Source organism: Bipolaris zeicola, assembly GCF_000523435.1.
Source record: "Bipolaris zeicola 26-R-13 unplaced genomic scaffold scaffold_155, whole genome shotgun sequence".
NCBI lineage: Eukaryota > Fungi > Ascomycota > Dothideomycetes > Pleosporales > Pleosporaceae > Bipolaris > Bipolaris zeicola.
Genome location: NW_006912204.1, coordinates 43,039 through 62,446, shown reverse-complemented (window position 1 = coordinate 62,446; position 19,408 = coordinate 43,039). Strand labels below are relative to the sequence as shown.

At 52.2% G+C, this 19,408-nt stretch overlaps 6 protein-coding genes across 6 annotated transcripts; 3 read left to right on the top strand and 3 right to left on the bottom strand.

The window, feature by feature from the left end:
* Positions 1 to 598: 598 nt before the first annotated feature.
* On the top strand, positions 599 to 2,781 carry COCCADRAFT_7341 (uncharacterized protein; the record flags this gene model as incomplete). Its single annotated transcript, XM_007716842.1, has 3 exons — positions 599 to 661; positions 711 to 974; positions 1,024 to 2,781. The coding sequence occupies 3 exons, from the start codon at positions 599 to 601 to the stop codon at positions 2,779 to 2,781; spliced, it is 2,085 nt and encodes a 694-aa protein (XP_007715032.1).
* A 2,169-nt stretch (positions 2,782 to 4,950) lies between these two features.
* On the top strand, positions 4,951 to 6,397 carry COCCADRAFT_28495 (uncharacterized protein; the record flags this gene model as incomplete). Its single annotated transcript, XM_007716844.1, has 3 exons — positions 4,951 to 4,974; positions 5,044 to 5,662; positions 5,718 to 6,397. The coding sequence occupies 3 exons, from the start codon at positions 4,951 to 4,953 to the stop codon at positions 6,395 to 6,397; spliced, it is 1,323 nt and encodes a 440-aa protein (XP_007715034.1).
* A 907-nt stretch (positions 6,398 to 7,304) lies between these two features.
* Positions 7,305 to 8,513, bottom strand: COCCADRAFT_103343 (uncharacterized protein; the record flags this gene model as incomplete). Its single annotated transcript, XM_007716857.1, has 3 exons — positions 7,305 to 7,562; positions 7,631 to 8,245; positions 8,337 to 8,513. The coding sequence occupies 3 exons, from the start codon at positions 8,511 to 8,513 to the stop codon at positions 7,305 to 7,307; spliced, it is 1,050 nt and encodes a 349-aa protein (XP_007715047.1).
* A 2,070-nt stretch (positions 8,514 to 10,583) lies between these two features.
* Positions 10,584 to 12,771, bottom strand: COCCADRAFT_7338 (uncharacterized protein; the record flags this gene model as incomplete). Its single annotated transcript, XM_007716841.1, has 3 exons — positions 10,584 to 12,320; positions 12,368 to 12,658; positions 12,721 to 12,771. 3 exons carry the CDS (start codon positions 12,769 to 12,771, stop codon positions 10,584 to 10,586), a joined length of 2,079 nt encoding a protein of 692 aa, XP_007715031.1.
* Positions 12,772 to 13,211: 440 nt separating this feature from the next.
* On the top strand, positions 13,212 to 14,270 carry COCCADRAFT_103352 (uncharacterized protein; the record flags this gene model as incomplete). The annotated part of the gene is made up of 2 exons (XM_007716856.1): positions 13,212 to 13,562; positions 13,629 to 14,270. 2 exons carry the CDS (start codon positions 13,212 to 13,214, stop codon positions 14,268 to 14,270), a joined length of 993 nt encoding a protein of 330 aa, XP_007715046.1.
* A 571-nt stretch (positions 14,271 to 14,841) lies between these two features.
* Positions 14,842 to 17,171, bottom strand: COCCADRAFT_7336 (uncharacterized protein; the record flags this gene model as incomplete). The annotated part of the gene is made up of 3 exons (XM_007716840.1): positions 14,842 to 16,640; positions 16,689 to 17,049; positions 17,106 to 17,171. The coding sequence occupies 3 exons, from the start codon at positions 17,169 to 17,171 to the stop codon at positions 14,842 to 14,844; spliced, it is 2,226 nt and encodes a 741-aa protein (XP_007715030.1).
* Between the last annotated feature and the right edge of the window lie 2,237 nt (positions 17,172 to 19,408).

Below are 19,408 nucleotides of genomic sequence, written 5' to 3'. Positions count from 1 at the left end.
GTTGAGTCATTACGTGTTATAGTGTTGACGTTAACGCGTCGGAGCAAAGTGGCCGACTCGCTTGGGTGGCCGACTCGCTTGTGAACCACGTTATCAAGAGTGTCGAATAGGAAACCTCTATGAGTCCATCCCAAACCAGCAATGCAACCATGAGGAGTTACTTAAATCTCATGGTCATGAGCTTCCAGTTCTTTAAATCAATACTTCTTGCCAACACACCACTCTGTTATGGTCGTCTGAAACACAATTTGGATAAAGCGACGATCATATGGTACTTAAGTTAAGAGAACTAATAGCATTCAGACTTAGGGTGTTTTGCTGGCGGTTTCGATATCACTCATGATGTTCCGAGAGACCAAACAAACCTATATTTGATCTTTCTTAAGAAATCGCATTATACTTAGCTGGGTTCAGTGGCCGTGATATGATCTTGACGGTGATAACCACGCTAGCTATTTTTGGCAAGGCCCTTGGCAGTCGCGCTGTGGTCCAACGCGCCAAAGATTCCAGACATCAACCCCAGCTTTCGCGCCCGCTGCATCAACACCCCAACTCGAATTGATCGACGCGGCACTGCTGTCGCCTTACCTCAGTCATCATGTACGGCATGAATCAGGCCTACCATGCCCCCGACCCGAGTGCGCAGGTTCCAAATCATCTGGTATGTCTTGCTAAAGCTCCGCGACCGTCTTACCCAACTAACAGGACAGCTTGCCCATGTTCATCTGATATCGTCGTACCGCTTCCCGACCTTGCCTGGCCTGCAAGCCGCTCAGGCCCTCGAGTATCTCATCAAAGGCCCGCAGATTGTGCGCGACACCTCGCCGGTTGCGTGGACGTTCCTGGCAGCCCCCCCGCCAGATGGCACTATTATCCTCACCTGGCAGCCCCCGCGCATGGGAAACATGTTTGCGTCGGATGGAATGGTCTGGGCCGATGCCGAGAGCGCATATGACATGAATGTGCGCGGCTATGTACGTGTGCCCGAGGTGTACTGATATTGTAACGTCTAATGCCATCTAGACCCTTCAGGTTTTTGTACACAACAGCGGCTACCACTACCCACATGAGCCATATGCGATGCACGCGCGCCACCGCTACAGGATAGCTGCTGGACCTGGTACCATTGATCCTAACCTCTGGCTGGTCCACTACAAGCCGGCAGACCCGCAAAACAGAATCCCGGCCTCCCAGATCCCCATACCGCGCGACGTGCAGACCCAGCTACAGACGCGCGCTCAGTTACAGCAAGCAGGACCATTGATGCGCAAGGAGTTTATGCTGGTTGACCAGGCCAACTGGCCCAAGGTCGAGTTTGGACAACAAGCCATGAGGGGCCCGCAGCCCTACTACAACCCGATGCAGCCAGGTCGACCGTATGCTGCTCATCCGCCTCCGGCTAAACGACAGCGCTTGCCGACACAGCCCCCGCCTCGCCAGCCAGCGCCGGGCGCAATTATACCGGATAACACACTTGACGAAGAAGAGAATGCCACACAAGATGCGTTTGACTTTTTAACGCCACGCGAAATCAGCTTGTCGCGATACAAGCAACATCACGAATGGATGGAGGAGATTTTCTCGTCACCGTATGCAATTGGAAAGATTGCGCCGATTGATCTTGGACTGGGTCTTATGGGAGAACTGGCTCCACTCACAGCCGGCATTCTGGACGCTCCAGGGGCGGAGAACGTAGAGACGGGGAAAGAAAACTACAAGATCAAGAATTACTACAAGCTGGATGCAGAGCAGCTCAAGGACTTTGAGAAGCGTGTGGCCGAATACACGACGAATGAACAAGCCGAGATTGATAAGATGAAGGCCAACCATGCGAAGAAGATTGCCCAACTGAAGCGCACGCGAACATATATCAAGGCAGAGCGACGATTACGAGAACTATCACGCTCTGCTGAGAGCGAGGGTGACGGTGCGAACCCAGTGGAGGAAGTTGTAGAGGATCTGCAAAAGTCGCTCGGAGTCACATTTGAGGCAAAGAAGGCTGTTGTGTGCGTAGACAAGGGCGGGTTCATGGAGGTGCAGCAACCATCACCTCCCAAGCCGCAGGTGAATGGGGATGGTGGTGAGCAGAGCGCAAACGGAACGTCAGCGGGAGCCAACAATGAGGGAGCAATGGAGGAAGATTCTGCAGCGGGACTCCTGGATCAATATGGATCCGGGTCGATATCTGGAACGCCTATTGGGAACATTTCACTGCCCCGACTGTCGCAGCCTCCGAGTCAGTCGCAATCGGCGAACGGGACACCTAACGCACCTCACGGCAACATGAACCAGACGGCAACGTTTGATCAACAAGACAGCAACCTGGACGTGGGGGCGGACCTACTTGACTTGGATGTGGAGATGTCTGGCATGGCGGGAGCGGGAGATAAGGGCGATGAGTGGGTGATGGTGAATGATCAAGCAGGAGATGGACAACAAGCGAGCGGCAATACCGAGCAAGCCAACATGAACAACAATAGCAGCAACAACAACAACAACAACAACAACAACCAAGCAAGCAACAATGGGGGTAACGGTGGTGCAGCAGGTGGTAGTGGGGGCAGTGGGATTGCAGCCACCAATCTAGAGGCAGATACAGGCAGCATGTTTGACGGAGCGGATTTTGGAAGCTTCGACAATCTGGACAGTGCGGGGGATGCTCTGGCCGACTACGGACATGACGACAATCTTGGGCTGGATCTAGTTGATGACAGTGCATTTGGTGATGCGTTCCATGGAACGGAGATGCACAATGACAACGGCGAAGGCGAGAATGCGTAGGACGCGTTCTGGAGGTAGACGGGTGTCCGCAGTGCTGCTAGTTGGGTAGAGTGGATGCTTGGGTTTGTACTATTATTGCTACGTTTCATACCAAAGAGGGAAGGCAGAGTGCAAAGAGTACAGAGTGAGAGAGAGGACGAGTGGCGTAGAGGGCGTTTTTTGCAGCCAAAGGTTTCTTTCTGGCTTGTGTATGGTGTCGTGTATGGGATACGATGGATTATATATTGGGCCTTTGCAATTTATTCGATACGAATTGTATGGTTTTTTTGTCTGTTGTTCTTCTCGACGCTTTTGTCCTGCTGTGAAATGTGCGAGATGCATAGTTGAAGGAGCTTGAATGTTGGTTTTTCTTTAAAACCCCAAATGTGGAGAAAACCGAGGGAGCGAGTTGTGGGTGTGATGATAGAGTAGGATTTGCGTAATTCAGCCAAACGATTAATGATCTTTGCTTGTCCCCATCTCTTCCCCCCCTTTTTTTCTACCATTCATATTTGTTGCGGCAACAAGAAAAGAAATTACAGAACTATATCCACCGATAGCGGATCGTTAGTTATTAAGGCGTGCTGTCCCATGGATAACAAGAGGCGCGCGCGCGAGCGGAGTGACTGACTGGAGACGGAAGGTAGATATACCTTCCCTTTCCGTCATGCCATCTCGTATTCCTCTCCAATCCCGTATATTCTGTCCACCAGCCACGGTACGTACAGGCTTACGTACATGCAGGCGTTAGCAGCAACGGCGAGACCCCGTAATCTTGCTGGGACCCAAAACAGGCCAAGTAAACTAAGCAGGGCAGGCGACGATCCAGATGGCGACATTTGGGGATTACCTGACCAAGTTGAAACGGACATGCTTTGATGGGATCAATTACTTTGTAGCGGGGGAGGTTTTGTGGGCAATCGAGGGGGGTTTCACACACGGCAGACGGCAAAGCCCCTGACTTCAGGGGGTCCTTTTGGTATCGGGTAGAGCGGAGGTCCGCGTCAGCGTGCCAAGAAGGTGAGCGTTATCCCGCTTGGGCGCGTCCTAATGGCGTGGTGGCACTGCATTTCGCCTAGCACGGTGGCGTTTAAGGGACACGGGGATTGCGTTCGTTCATCCAAAGAAGACGGCAATTTTTTTTCTCGCTCTTTTCCTCGTGTTCGGAGGGAGAGAGACTAGGTAGAGTAGTTTGATGAGTGATGATGACTAGTCATGTGTCGGTATTTTTGGGGCGCAGAGATGAGCGAAGGGCGAGTCGTGGTGTTGACCTAGAGGAGGTGGTAGTGGTAGTGGAAGTGGTGTAGGTGTAATATTGTATATATACTTGTACCTATGTATATATATGTCAGTAAATAGACGCATACAAATGTAGGATCCAACAAACACACACACGTAGCTAGTATCGTAGTATCGACAGTGTATACAGATATGTAACGTATACTTTGGATGTACATGGACAAGCATCGACGGGGCCCGCCGTCATGTCCTTGCATTGCTTGGGAGTAGCATGGGCATGAGAGCTTAGCAGCCGCCTTCCCGACGTTCCTGCTTGGCAGGCGGCCCACAGCGCACGCATTGTCCAGTGAGGCGCGTCTATCTGGCGCAGTGCACGCGTTCCTGGCACGAGGTGTAGTAGCCACTTGCCCAATTCCCACCTTTTCCCCCTCCCGCCTTGCTTCAGGCCCAGGGTCGACTGCCAGCCAAAACCGACTCGTTGGCTCCATCTCATCCCGCTAACCCACCTCTACCACACCACCACCCTCCCTCTCCTCTGCCTTTTCCTTCGCTTTTCTTATCCCACCCCCTTCCCCGCTCTCACCTTCTTCTATCTACCCTCCATTCTTCTCCCTCCCCCTCCCTCCCCGCTTCATTCTTACACAATCTCCCTTGGTTCCTTTTTTCCTTGCTTCTTCTCGCTTGCTCTTTTTTTTTGGCTGCATACTACATACTACTTGCATACACATCGACCCGGACTTCGACTCGAGTGGGGATACCACCCTCTGCTTACCTCGGAACCTCGCACTGCATCGGCAATGCGCCTGACTCTACCATACTATTCCTGAACCCTGCATTCGTTACACGGCATCCCATCTTCACGCGCACACGCACGCATACGCAACCGCATACATACACGCACCCTCTCTCTCTCTTATACCCTTGAACGCTGCTTGCGTAACCATACACACAATGCCTCCTCGCGACGCCAACTGGGTAGATGCAAGTTACACCCGCTCCGGATAGCCTCTTTAATCCCATGCCGGCTAACATTGCGTCCTATAGGGCCTCCGAGGTGTAGCATCCTTTATGGTGGTTTGCGGTCATCTCTGCACCGCCTTTGTACCCTGGCTCCACCAGCCAGCCGCCGACGCAAAAACCGCTCCTCACCTGTTCCAATTACCCTTCTTCCGCCTCGCTGTCGGCGGTCGCAGCGCCGTCGCCCTCTTCTTCCTCGTCACCGGCTATGTAAACTCGATTGGTGCCATCTCAAAGTCGCGCGCCGGCAACCACGAGGCAGCGTTCCACGGTATCGCGCGGAGTGCCTTGGCCCGTTCAGGACGGTTGATCCTGCCTACCATGATCGCTACCATAATCAGTTGGTTCCTGGCCCAGACAAACGCATACCACATGACCAAGCACGTTGACGCCCAGTGGATACGACAGGGCTGGCATCGCCAGGAACCCTCGCTGTGGATGGCGCTCAAGTCTCTCTTCAAGGCTCAGATGGAGACTTGGGTAATCGGTTGGGACGAATATGACGGAACACAATGGACACTGCATCTCTTTCTCGAGGGCGCATTCCTTGTATACACGACCATGTTCGCCACGGTCCTCGTCAGGTCCAAGGCGCGTTTTCTCATTTACGCAATCTTGTATGCCTACTACTGGCAAGTAGGAATAGGTAAGCTTACATTTTCGACGAGCGACGACGCCAGGCCAATTGCTAACTGCAACAGAACTCACGGTTGGCTCCATCAAGGGCCTGAATATCGTCTTTGGCATGTTCGTTGCCGAGCTACACAACCACTACAAAGACTCGGCTACTTCGGTTCTACCGGCGCCTATTCCTGCGATGATGATTATCTTCGGCATGTTCATGGCCGGATTTCCCCAAGACTCTTTTGAAAACGCACACTGGTCTGAAACCATGGCCACAATTATGCACACCCTCACGGCCGAGAAGACGGATATCCGACGTTACTGGGATCACCTGGGAGCCGCCACTATCCTGCTTGGCATCTTCTTTTCGAAAAACGCACGCAAAGTGCTTACCTCACCCGTCTTCAACTTCCTAGGTCGTGTCAGCTTCCCTGTCTACCTGATCCACAACACGCTCATCAAGACGGTCTTGACCTGGATGATCTACCTGCCCTCGGCCATGAACCCACCAAAGAACGAAAAGGGAGAAATGCAGGATCTTCAGCGCGGATCCATTCCTCACATTCTCATCGCCATTGCCGTCTTCTACTACATACTGTATCGCTGCGCCTCGCTATGGGTCAAGTACGTCGATCCAATTTGCGCGAACCTTACCAACGCAGCCACAAAATGGGCCTATGGCGAATCACAGCCAAAAGAAATCCGGCCGATATTGGCAAACGGAGCCACAACGGACAAGTCTGTGCTTCCTTCGTAGTCTTTTTCTATCATTCTTAAACAAAACTTTATCGCATATCCTTCTTTTTCGACGTTAGTCCATCACACAACTGCTCACTCAGCGCTTTTGATTCCCTATGCCGTATATTTCCTCCTTTCTTTTATATATTCTCTCATCTTCTCACACTTTTCGGGATCGTCTTGGTTTCTTCTTCTGGTTTGCACATCACAGCGAATCTTTTAGCATCACTTCTTTGCACATTACGTCGCGGGGAATCTTTTTTTTTAACGAGGAAGAGAAAAACAAAAAAGGGGGGCTTCTCTTGTTATATATTACTTTTACACCCCATTTTTTTCTGGCACATTAGGTTGTGTTGGGTTTTGCGGGATATGTTGCATTTTGGAGCGTTTTTGGTTTATTCTTTTTGTTTGATTGTTGATAAGAACGGAGGAAGAGAGGGGATTTGTATGTATCAAGATGGGAATGTGGAAGGATAGGTGAAGAGGCAAAGGGCTTGTACAAAAAGCCCAATCAGGCCCATGAGGAGGTTGTACATGTTGACTTTCTTTTTTTTTGCAAATAGGATGACGTTTAACGAAGCGGATCAATCAAAATGTTCAAACTTAATGGTATGAAGGGATTTGGTGCTGAGTGAGTGAAGATGTGTCTCTATGCTGTACCAGGATTCCGGATACACTTGAAGATAAGAAAGAAGAAGTACAATAACTGTCTTAAACCTCGTATATTATCATATCACATCATTGCCATTCTACCTATAATTCCTAGCCTAGGGAAACTTACATCTACCATACATTACAAGCGAGTGGAATTATAGAAGCCGAGGGGGGTGGGGGGAAGTAGGGTATCAACACGACCTGCCAGTAAAACTAGAAACCCACAGACAGAAAGAAAGAGAATAAGTCATAACCACACCGTACCCCGCCTTTTACATGTTCTCCACGACATGAGCATTAATAGCGCTCTGGAAGCCTTGGTCATTACTTCCGTACTCCTGGGCCGCCGAAGACTGGAAGCCATGGGCACTGGGACCCTGGCCCGCAGCCTCGGCCTGCGCAAGTGCATTCTGCACGGTTTGGTTCTGGGCAGGGAGGAAGATGACTTTGGAGTTTGCAGACTTGGCCATGGATTGCATAGCCTCGAGGTAGCGGATTTGCATAGCCGGGGCGGAAGAAAGGATGTCAGCCTGTCTTCAAGTTAGTATATCCTTCCTCTTCTCAAGAACGTTGATAACAAAGGGAGAATAAAACATACCGCCTGCCTCATCAACTTGGCGGCCTCAACCTCAGCCCTCGCAGCAATAACCTTGGCCTCACCCGTCCTCTTACTCTGTGCAGCCATGGACAGCGAATCCTGCAGATCCTGACTAAAGATAATATCCTTGACCAGCATTGACTCGACCTCGACACCCCAGCCCAACGCCGTCTCCTCGATAATCTCGCGGATCGACTGCGCAATTTCCTCACGGCGCTCAATCACATCCTGCAGCACGCGCGCACCCACCACATGCCTCAGCGTCGTCTGCGTGCGCTCGACCAGCGCCTGGCGAATATTACTAATACTAAACGCCGCCTTGTGCGGCGAGGTGATACGGTAGTAAATTACCGACGTCAATTGCAGTGACACATTGTCTTTGGTCATGCAGACTTGCTTGGGGACCTCGACAATCTGGATCTTGATGTCGACTTGCACAAGGTGCTCGGACAGTGGGTTCACGTAGACGAGACCTGGGTCGACTGCACGGGCAAAGCGTCCGAATTTTGTGACCAGACCGACGTTGCCTTGGCTGACGGGCTTGTAGGGGTTGGGGCAGATGATGCAGCAGGGGATTGCGCCGCAAGTGCCGATCAAGTTGCCGAGAGTGTTGATCTGGGAGTGGGGAGGTGGGTGTTAATCACGTGATTTGACATGTAAAGGGCTACTACAGTGGTGTAGTGGAGGGAGAGGAAGATAAACTTACCATGCCGCCATACCATCCGTTTGTATCGACATCCGCATCGTCAGGCTGGATAACACGGGCATAGCTGGGCTGGAGATCTTCTCGTCGCGGGGGCTGGACCTTGATAATGGGCTCGTGGACACTCGATGTTCCGTTGCTTGCACCGGGCATGGGAGCCTTTCCATTAGTGTCGCTCATCTTTGCTGGATTTTTTCCGTTGCTCGATAGAATGGGCTTTGTAGAGGAGATGGATTCTGCAGTGTGAGAGGACATTTCTTCAACGTGGCGCGCAGGATATGGTTGGTTTTATATGCGTGATCAACTGAGCAACTGTATTCACGGTTTGGGAAAGCGGGGAAGCTAGCTTAGCCTGAGGATGTTGCGCTAGCTAGGCCGCCTTCTTGGGGCTGTGCTATGTCTTTCTCTCTCCCACGGGACATGGTAGATGCGGATTGAGGCATACAATTTATTGGCGATTCAAGTGTCATGTGGTAATCATTGACATATGCGAGTTTGTCTACTGGGCCAACTCCATCTTGAATACTACCGTCTTCAACTCTGGTCGACTTCCCATGGCAAAACCCCGCACATCCCACTTCCTTTCTCAATCGCCATTGTCCCATACTCTTCTGCGACATTTCCAACCCTCACCGAAACACAAAATCCCTATTCGCCTCACAAGGCCTCCTACCCACAGACACACGGCTAACTCGGTGCCACACCCATCCACTCATGACGTGCAGAACAAGACTCCCAAGGCATACTCGGCACACTCCAACCGACCACCACCAAAACCCGCCACACGCCCTCCAATATCTTCGACGTCAGCGACTTGACAGTTGTCGAGGTCACGTATCACTTAATTACAGCCTTTCTTCTATCTCGGCGCCGAGGTACACATATTGGCGCATCATGGCCGGGGTGTACATGCAGCCCTGTCCTGCCAGTGGGGCGATCCATGTGGCGAAGAGAGAACAAGACCCTTGTCCCTCCAGACCCAAACGCACACCCCCTCGCGGCCATCTTGTTTCTGTTTCCCTGGGAAATCCCTAAGCGCGCATCGCCACAACATCTACAACAATGCTGAGGCGCGGTAGTAGTATTACCAAAGCGTTGGTGGAGGCTTCCAGCGGCACAGCTCTCTTTACCAACAACCTCATCCCTTTTGCATTTCATTTTTACTTTTCCCTATGCGCGCAGTTGACATAGCATACATGCGTCTGCATGGCGTCTTTACACTACACTGCATACAATGATCATGCGGCATACATGGTCACCAAGCCCTCAATTTCTCTTCTACCCGATCAAAAAAGACCGTCGTATATCTCGCATACTCAGCTCTGGGTACTCGGGTCCGGCCAACGCCCTAGTCGCCAAAACGTTTTCGGCATCACACTGGCCAGCAGCACCGCGCGCCCCTGCGCCCTGAGCGAATTTCACCCTTATCTTTGCCTTGAAAGTGATTTTACCGGTGAGAAGAAAAAAAAGGGTCACTTACACCTAGTGCCTCATTCTTGAGGCATTGTTATCGTAGCATAGCCTTGATTAGGCCCCTTCTCACCTTTCAATCGTCCACATGTTCTTCCATCGTAGTCAGCCCCTCCCCCTCCCCCTTCTTTGCCGTGTTCTAGAAAAAGACATACCCTCTATTTAGGATTAGCCTCAGCACCGCTGGCTGATGTTTGCCTGACTGTTACCCGCACACACGCCTATTTTCCTAACCGTATACATATAAAGCGCAAGTCTCCACTGTTGACTACGCCGCACGCTGCGCCATAGCCACGGTATTGGGTTAGAATCTCGTATTCTATGGGATTTTTGACGCGCCGCGACATGGGCGCCTCAAGCGCCTCAGGGTTTTGTTTAAGCGCCCTGTTGGAGGAACTAACGCGAGGGTGCTAAGTTGGACTGCGCTTGTTTGCGGCATGGAGAGATGTGAAAAAGGCACATGGGCTTTCTGATTGGCAGTAGGCGAAATGGTTAACTACGATTAACCTGGGAAAGTGAAGAGACAACAAAGACTGGCCTGAAAACTACTTTTAGATAGCATATATGAGGCTACTGTATAGCTAATGGGCCCACACCACATAATCGTACAATGACAGCGTCGCTCAATTGGCACGTCTATTCGGAATCGAAAACAATGTCCCAGTCCAACCATGCAAGAATAAGAAACCACCAACCAACGCCCTTGAAATGACAATATTCAATTTCCGCATAATAATATCGGCTGCAACATAGATCCCACGTAACCCAGCACCAGACAAGTTACTTAAGAATACTCGCTCCCCTCCGATCCTTCTTGAGCGGCGAAAACGTAAACGCTTCTTCACTCATCATGTTAAACCCACCAGAAATAGGTCGTTGCTGACCCTGTTTGCCCAACACGCTCTTGCCCAATGCGCGCGCTGCAAACAGACCTTTGCTGATGCCCACAGGCTTCAAAGGCGCAGCATCTTCGCCATCCTCGGCGTCGAATAGTGTCTTGCCAGCACTGGCGCCGAGCTTACGCTTCTTCTTCTTTTCCGCTGCTGGCTCCTCGGCAAACGTGGCAAACGACATGAGAGACTTGCGAGGCTTGATCTTAGTGCTCTTCTTCGAGGGCCCGTCGTTGTCCTTGAGCGGAATAGACACAGGTGCGTTTTCAGACTCTTCTTTAGTTGTGTTGTGTGAGATTTCAGAAACCTCCTCCGTGACCATTTCCAGGGCAGGAGCAGGGTTCTTCTTACGAGGCTTTGCATTGGCCTTGTTCGACGCAGCTGGAGCCAGAGCTTTGACCTTCGGCTGAATAGTCTTTGAGGCCTTCTTGGGCGGTGCTGTAGGAGTGGCTTGCTCCTGGACAGCCTCTTCCTCCGCATCGTCATCTTCTGCTTCGTCTTCCTCAACAATGGGGCTGGCAGCTGTTACATTACCAGCACGGTTGAGGAATGGTGTCAAAGAAAAGGTCGACGTGTCGCCAACTGCAGACACTGAGGTTCCGCGCTTAGCCTTCTTCGCAGGGAAGCCGTCTCCTGGCGTACCCAACATCGTCTCGGGTTCGGCAGTAGCAGCCACACGTTTCCGTGCATTCTTTACGGCGGCTTTGGCGGCAACTGTCGGCTTGCTCTTAGCGGGTGGTGCCGTCTGCGCCCTCTCTGCTCTTTCGAGCTCAGCCTCCTTCTCCTTGAGCTTCTCCTTGGTTGTCCGTAGCTTTTCACGGAAAGCACTTAGCTTGTCATCAAGGACAGTGTTTCGACCCTGAAGCTCTGCCAGTGTCTTGTTGAACTCCTTCTCTTGCTTCTTACGCTCACGTTTCTCTTCTTCGAGTTCTTTCCGTACAGCCTCAACCTGGGTGTCTGTCGATTGAGAGCCCTGCTTGGACGTCTTCTCAGTCTTTCGACGCTCGCGCTTCTCCTGCTCCAGTTCTTGACGTAGTTGTTCAATCTCGGCATCACGGTCTCTGGTATTCTTGCTAGCCTTCTCTGCTTGCAAACGTGCAGTCCTCTCTTGGTCCAACTCCTGACGCAGCTCTTCAATCGCGGCGTCATGAGCTTCATCACGCTTGCTGGCCTTGCTGGCTTCCTTCTTTGACAACTTCTCGACCTTGGCCTGTAGTTGTTCCGTTGACTTTTGTTGCGACTCCAGATCAGCATGCACCTTCTCCATTGCCTTTTCAGCCTTTGCGAGCCCAGCCTCCGCCTTCATGCGTTCCTTCTTCTCGGTGGCGAGTTCCTGGCGCACCTCCTCCAACTCGCCACGCAACTCCTCGTCTTGTTCCATCTTCTTGCCTTGCTTCGCCAGCGCACGTGCAGCGGTGCGCTTCTCGTTGTCGAGCTCGGCTTGGAGTGTGGTCAGCTGACGTTGCAGGGCCAGCTTCTCGGTGAGCAGGCCTGTGTTTGATTCGACTTGGGCGCGTAGGTGTTCGACTTCAGGGCGCAGTGATGAGATTTCGCGAGATAGGGCGAGTTTGTCGGAGAGGATCTTGTTGGAGTCGGAGGTTACGTTCTCCATGGCTTTCAGTTCGGCCTAGTCATTGTTAGCGGCGCTTTGGCCGGTGTGCTTGACGTGCTCACCTTGAGATTCGCGATCTCCCGCGCTTGGGTGCGGATTGTGTTTTGTGCAGCTTCGCCCTCGGCCCGTTGCTCATCCAGCTGTGCGAGAGCATCATCGAGGGCGTTGTCCAGTTCGTCTGCACGGCCTTGCTCTTCCTCGAGTTGTTCGTGGAGGTCGCTATTCTCATCCTGCAGGAGGCACTGGGCGACCCGCAACTTCCGAATTTCCTCATCCTTGGCTACAATCTCGACCGAATGCTTACTCCTTTCAAGGCTGAGTTCTAAGTTTGCGTTTCGCAGCGCATGTTGAAGCTGAGAGGGTGGGAATTAGTTGGGGTGAGTCGGAAGCAACGGCCCAGTTCTCTTGCACTTACATCTTTCATCTCATAATTGCTATCGATGTCTGCGTCCATGGTTGCGACCATGGTGTAATATCTGCTTTGTGGTGTGAAGGGGTGTAGGACTGATGGTGGTGGGGTTTGCGGGAGACGCGACTTGGGTAAACAAACAGAGCGCCGAGAAGTGCGGACCGAGTTGTAATAGCGCGACGGGACGAAATAGTAGGATAATATGAAGAATGAAAGAAAATACAAGTCGCTGTACAAGTACAGTGTTCTCAAGATGTCTATCGCATTCACCTGTCCCCAGTCACTGCTTGATCGGAGCCTTGTTCACAATGGCAACGGGTGTTTGTCCCCATGGAGGGCTGCAGCGGCGGCAAGTCGCGCACATCCCTGCCCGCCCTAGCGCCATTACGCAGGCCCGCAAGCTCCGACAGCCGTCAAGGCCACGTTCCCAAGCATTGTGTCTACTCGAACAAACGTCTTCCAGCAACAATCATCCACCCCACCCGCTAGACGACACAATGCGGTGGTTCACGCTCCTCACAGCCTCGCTGCTGCCCTTTGTAGCCCTCGCAGCCAAGAAGCCCGCCGGCGACCGCTTCAATGACGCCCGCGCCAAATCACTGTCAACCGGCCGCCCGCTCAAGCTCAACGACGCCAGCTACGCCCAACTGACAAAGTCGCCGAGAGACTACGGTGTTGCTGTACTGCTCACAGCATTGGAGCCCAGGTTCGGATGTGCACTCTGCAGGAGCTTCCAGCCAGAATGGGACTTGCTGGGTAATAGCTGGACAAAGGGAGACAAAGATGGCCAGTCCAGAGTTGTCTTTGGTACCTTGGACTTTGTCGACGGAAAGAACGTCTTTCAATCGGTATGAGCAAACCCTGCTGAATGCAACACCATACTCTTTCTGTGTAGAGGCTAATAGTAAGCATAGATGCAACTCCAAACCGCTCCCGTCCTCCTCTACTTCCACCCCACCGCCGGCCCCCACGCAAAGGTCGACTCGCAACCCGCCCGCTTCGACTTCACCGGCGGTCCTCAAACCGCCGAACAAATCCAGGCCTGGGTCGCCCGCCAAGTCCCCGATGGCCTTCCCAAACCCTCCGTAGCCCGCCCCATCAACTGGGTCAAGGTCATCACCATAACCACCTCCGTCCTCGGTGGTATCACCGCCATCTTCGTTGCCTCGCCCTACGTCATCCCCTTGCTCCAAAACCGCAATGTCTGGGCTGCCGTCAGTCTGATTGCCGTGCTGCTCTTCACCAGTGGCCACATGTTCAATCACATCCGCAAGACGCCCTACGTCGTTGGCGACAACAAAGGTGGCATCAACTACTTCGCAGGTGGCTTCAGCAACCAGTATGGTCTTGAGTCGCAGATTGTTGCTGCCATTTACGGTGTCCTTGCTTTTGCCGCTATTTCACTGGCTGTCAAGGTCCCCAGGATCCAGGATGCACGCGCACAGTCCCTGGCCGTCTTTTTGTGGACCGGTGTCTTGTTTGGCATGTACAGCTTCCTCATGAGCGTCTTCCGTGTCAAGAACCCTTCGTACCCCTTTTGGCTGCCTCCGTTTTAAGCCTCGTTCTGCTTGAGCGATTGGGGACCGTGTACAATCTTGGGGATATTACCCCCCCAACAAAATGGTGATTGGGCTTTTGTTTACGCTTTTTGTGAGTACATGGTTGTTGCTGTTGTTTGAAAAAAAACCACTCGATGAAGCACCAGAGCTTGCGGTTCGAGCATGGTACATATTGTATGATAGTTGGGGTTCTCTATACCGTAGACTAAGAATATGAAAAAAGGACTTGTTCGCGCGAATTCACACAGCAAACCTCTTGATGCCATCTTGATATGTCTGCACATGACCAGACATGAGTTGAACGATACAATTATTACAATGACCAGATTGCATTTTAATTAGAATAAATATGTACTCGTAACCATCATGATGATGCGTAAACCATTACCCCGTAAACCCATCTCCTGAAGAAACCCCATAATCATGTTTCCATAGCCCGCTTGCTGGAACGAAAACCATTTGAATTAGAAAAGAACACGCCATAAACCCATGATTTCAGACTTGATCCATACCAGAATAGCCGTTTTGTCGAAAGTGCAAATCAGTCGTCTGCTAGAATAGAAAGTAGTTAGGAAAGTGCCATGGCATGGAGGTCGAAGACATCGTTCCTCCAACCGCCTTCGTCCCAGTCGTCAATGCGCTCTGGTGCGCGACGACCCTCTTCCTCCCACAGCTTGGCCACGCTGCCTGGTGCATACTTGCCAGCGAAGACACCCTTCTTCGGTGCGTCAACACCAACCCTCGTGTAAAGGTCGGGGTCATCAGCCGGTGTGAGACGTGTGATGACAGCCTTGACAAACGTCTTCAGGTCATCTGGATCAGAGATCCTTGTCGCTCGAAGCCTCTCGCGTGCAAAGATGAGCTCACGGTTGGCGGCGTGAATTGCATCAGCGATACCTTGGGCCATCTGCCTCTCCATGACCTTGCGGACAACAGGGCGCAGCAGGGGCTTGAGAAGCCAGCCAAAGAGACTGAACTTGGACTTGCGCAGCGTGTAAGAAAGCTTGTGGATGTGGACACGGACAGCCTTGAGTGTAAGAATCTGCTCCAACTTCTCCTTGCCGACTTCGACATCCAAATGAATATCGATACCGCGCTCGTCGAGTTGGAACGAAGCAATACCTTCATCGGCAAGGCGAAGGAGGCCAGAGTGTGCGCGGAGAAGGAAACCAACTTCATCTGCACGGAACGAAAGACCGTCAATCTTGATGGTAAACTTGGACGTAGCCTTGGAGGCAACACGGAATCGGGCCTTGCGAAGTTCAAAATCATTGTAGGTCTCCACTCGGAAGCGGAACGGGAGGAATGATGTGTGGTTCACGGTCTTACCAGGTTCGATAATCAAGTTTTCCAGGAGCATATCGATCTCGGGTGTGGATACTTCCAGACGAGGGATGGGGATGTACTGAATAGCCTGGATGGCAAGAGGGACGAAAACGTTGATTGCGTCTTGAACGAGCTCGCCGTTGATGTTGCTGTGTAGGGGCGACAGTATGTTCCAGATCTTCATGGTCGTGTTGATCATCTTCGCAATGTCCTGGTCCTGGGTGACAGCCATGAAGGTGCTCTGGGCTTGTACGAAAAACGCATCTACATCCTGACGCAGCGATGATTCCAATCCAACACCATTGGCCTTCTTTCGAAGCTCTTGGAACTTTTCGTCGACGTGGTCAAAGAAGTCGGGGTCCGTGAGAAGCTTCTGCAGCGAATTTCCAATGTCGATGAGCAGATCCTCGAATTCGGGATCTTTGCGCGAGTGCTCCAAGACTTTATGGAATGCATTCTCGAGCTTGTTCCACTCTTGTTTGTCACCAAAGGAGCTCAGGAAGGTCCAAAAGTTCTTGACAGCCCTCTCCATCTCTCGGTTTGGCTCGACGTCAGCTTCGAGAGCACCCATAGCATCTTCTACGGTCCGGGAGTATGCCATCGCGTACCGCTTCAGTAGTGTTGCGAGCACCGAAACGGAGTCGTTGTAATCCCTCTTTTGCCTCAGGTTTGTGATTGTCTTCTTCAGGCGGTACAAGAGTGATTCGCCCTCGTCACCCTGAAGCTTCTCGGCCAAACTTACGTCTGCCCTCTTAGCAACCTTGGCAACCCCATTGCCAACAACTTGGGCGACCTCGGCAAGCTGGTCATTGATCTCTTCAGTGGAGTGTGCGAGAGCCTCATCCGCACCGGGCTCCTTGAGTGCCTTTTGTTCTTTTGGTGAAGGCTCGATCTTCTTGGCTGCCTTCTTGGATACGTTTGACAGTGTGAAAGCAGTGTCTCTGAACACTTCCCGGCCGACAGTGTTCAGGTCAGCGAGGAAGATGCGAAAGTCGGAATTAGTTAGGAGCAAGGACCCAACAGTCTGCAGACTGTGGTAGGCTGCTGGTATATTAGCTCTATTCTGTGAAACAAAAGACACGTACTGACCTGCAGTAGCATCGGCCTTTGCTTTTGACCTGGTCGCCCTTCGTGCAATATCTTCCACATCTACAGATACCCTGGACTTGGAAAGGTACCAGAGAAAGTCTTGGATTTGGTCCTTGCTGTTCTTGTGGTTCAGGGTATCAATGAATTGGTGCAGCCATTGTTTGGTAAACTTGACCAGGAGACGACCAGAGTCGCTCAGATCGGGGTTTTCTGGGTTCAGGATGTCTGCAGATAGCAAGCTCCGGAGGTTGATGATGAGTTGTTCGTTAGATGGCATGAACCCCATGGAAAGTGCACGTATCATCTGATACGAGTGCAGCTTCTGGTGCACCTCTCTCTGCAGTGCAGTGTCATCGCGGTACTGACATGTGAGATTAGCGCGTACAATATGAATCGACGAGACGTGTGTATACATACCTGAGGCAACAGCGGGCGCTGGTCCTCGTCGCGTTTGCGTCTTCCGAAGCACGATGAAAGTGCCATGGCGATGAATTGCAGCTGGAGTTTGTCTAGGAGAAATGCAGCTGGGGTGGAATCGTTGTGAACAGCTCTTTTAAGCCTCGATCAACACGCGTAGGTCAGGATGACGAGAGGGAGCTAGCGACGTCATGCCGTTCGTCGATCCCGCGGCTCCACATGCGCCAAGGCTGCCGCTCCCATTCCTGGTCTTGCGGAGTGTAAGTGCATATCAACATACATACTATATGCCAGGTCTCGTGCGCATGTATATGTTGATATACCTGTATGTATAAGCACATCAGTACCTTGCTGCACATCGCTCATCTCGGAAGTCGCATGGAACAGTTCTCGAAGGCATCTAGTGAGTCGACGCAGTATTGTCACAGCATTCAACTGCATACAATATGTGCACATGTAGAATCGAGGCTTCGAGTGCAGACACGATCAAGATCAAGGCAAGATTATTTGTTGAGCATCTATGACGAGCACAAGGGCGGTACATCAAAGCTACAGCTGAAAGCAGGGTTTGGTCAAAGTAGCTAGTGGTCGAGCTTGCACTTGGAAGAAATCCAGACCTCGCAACTCATCACAGCCACCACAGCCACAGCACAGGCGACTTCCCCGCACCACTGTCGCATGCTACTAGCACGCAATGGCGATAGGCCCGCCGAGAGAGAGCATGGGCCCGCTGGATGCTTTTCCATCGGGGAATTCTAGACGTTCCAGCGCATCGTGCATTACTCAATCTGTAGGTGGGATTGTACCAAAGGGAAGGGTTTTTCTCAGGCATGGACGCGGTGTTCAGACCGCTGGAGCAACTTTGCATTCTCGTCGGGGAAGCGGCCCACTGAAGAAGAAGAAGAAGGGCCCTGAAAGAACCCCTACTGCATTCTTGTAGCCAAGCGTCAGGTAAGGCTCGGGCATTCTAGATCGGATTAGGCCTGACTCGCTTGCCGGGGTTGTCAAGAGACGGTGAGACTTGACAGTTGCATGACGGTTACAGTTCTGCTGCACGCCCAAGGCATTAGACAAGAGGCCAAGGACCGTGTGAGAGGACTCTGGGTTTGATTCGCAAGCAGCATGTAGCGCTGGCATGATTTTGCGAAGCCGCTCACCAAGGAACTCCGTAACCTCCCGTGGCGCTGTCAAGTTGTGGAGTCGTGTGCCCCATTTCTCGGAAGAGAACGAACTGGACACGTGCCCGGGGCGGCTAACTTTACCTACTTTACCCAAGGAGGCCATCAAGCTTTCCCCACAACTGCGGACGATCCACCCTGGCCGCATATGCAGCTGTCGAATGTTTGTCCGAGACAGCGTCTTTTTAGTAGGTTCGCGCACAAGAGATGAGCGGCCACCGCAATTGAGACATGACATCTGCCTAGACGGTCTGAAGGGCGTGGGCCGGGTCGGACTTGGGGCGCCATTCAGCAGCTGCCTTATTTTTTGGTTGCGTTATTTTTGTTACAGATTTGGAGTGCAGATTGTGATCGCGCCGGCTTCCCCTGACACCACCCGTCCGCCTAAATTGGGGAAAGATCAAGGGGACAGGGGCAATGTGAATTGAGCGTTAAAAAAATTGCGTCCGCGGGTCGTGGTACTGGCACTGGGAAAAAGCACACCGCCTTGGGCGACTAGCAAGCCGTCGGATCGGTGTATAGATGGATGGAGCCGAATGCGGATCCGCCAGAGGATTCATAAGAGTAGATACGGTGTGGTAGCATGGCTAAAGTCCGGAAGCCGCACTATTAGGATGGGCAACGTCAAGACTGTTTCGGGTTGTTGGTGCGTGGCGAAGAGGCGTGAGACAAATCCCGTAAGACGAAGCCGATTAATAATAGACAGCGCGTTGCGGATCAAGACCACGCATGGACACCGACAAGTTGATAAAAAAAATGCCTCGATGCCTGACTGTGGTGTGGCTCGATACGAGAGCTGAAGCAGACGGAGCCCGAGGGGACGGAAGTATAGTAGAGTACAATGGTCGAGAGGACCAGACGGCGTTGATGACGGATGGGTAATTGCGACGCTGTCAAGTCGATATGGCCGACAGAAGCAAATGGGCTCCATGGAATGAGATTGGAGCCCATCGGTGGAGAATGCGGCGTTCGCTGCAAGGCCAGCCAGACGCGTCCGTTCCGAATGCTCCCGACAATATGCACGTCTGCCCCATGATCCCTGCTACCCGGCCGCTGTGGCTGTGGCACGTCGAAAAAATTATGGGCGTGCCTGTCTGTGTCGGCGGTTTCAGGTAGTCGGGATGC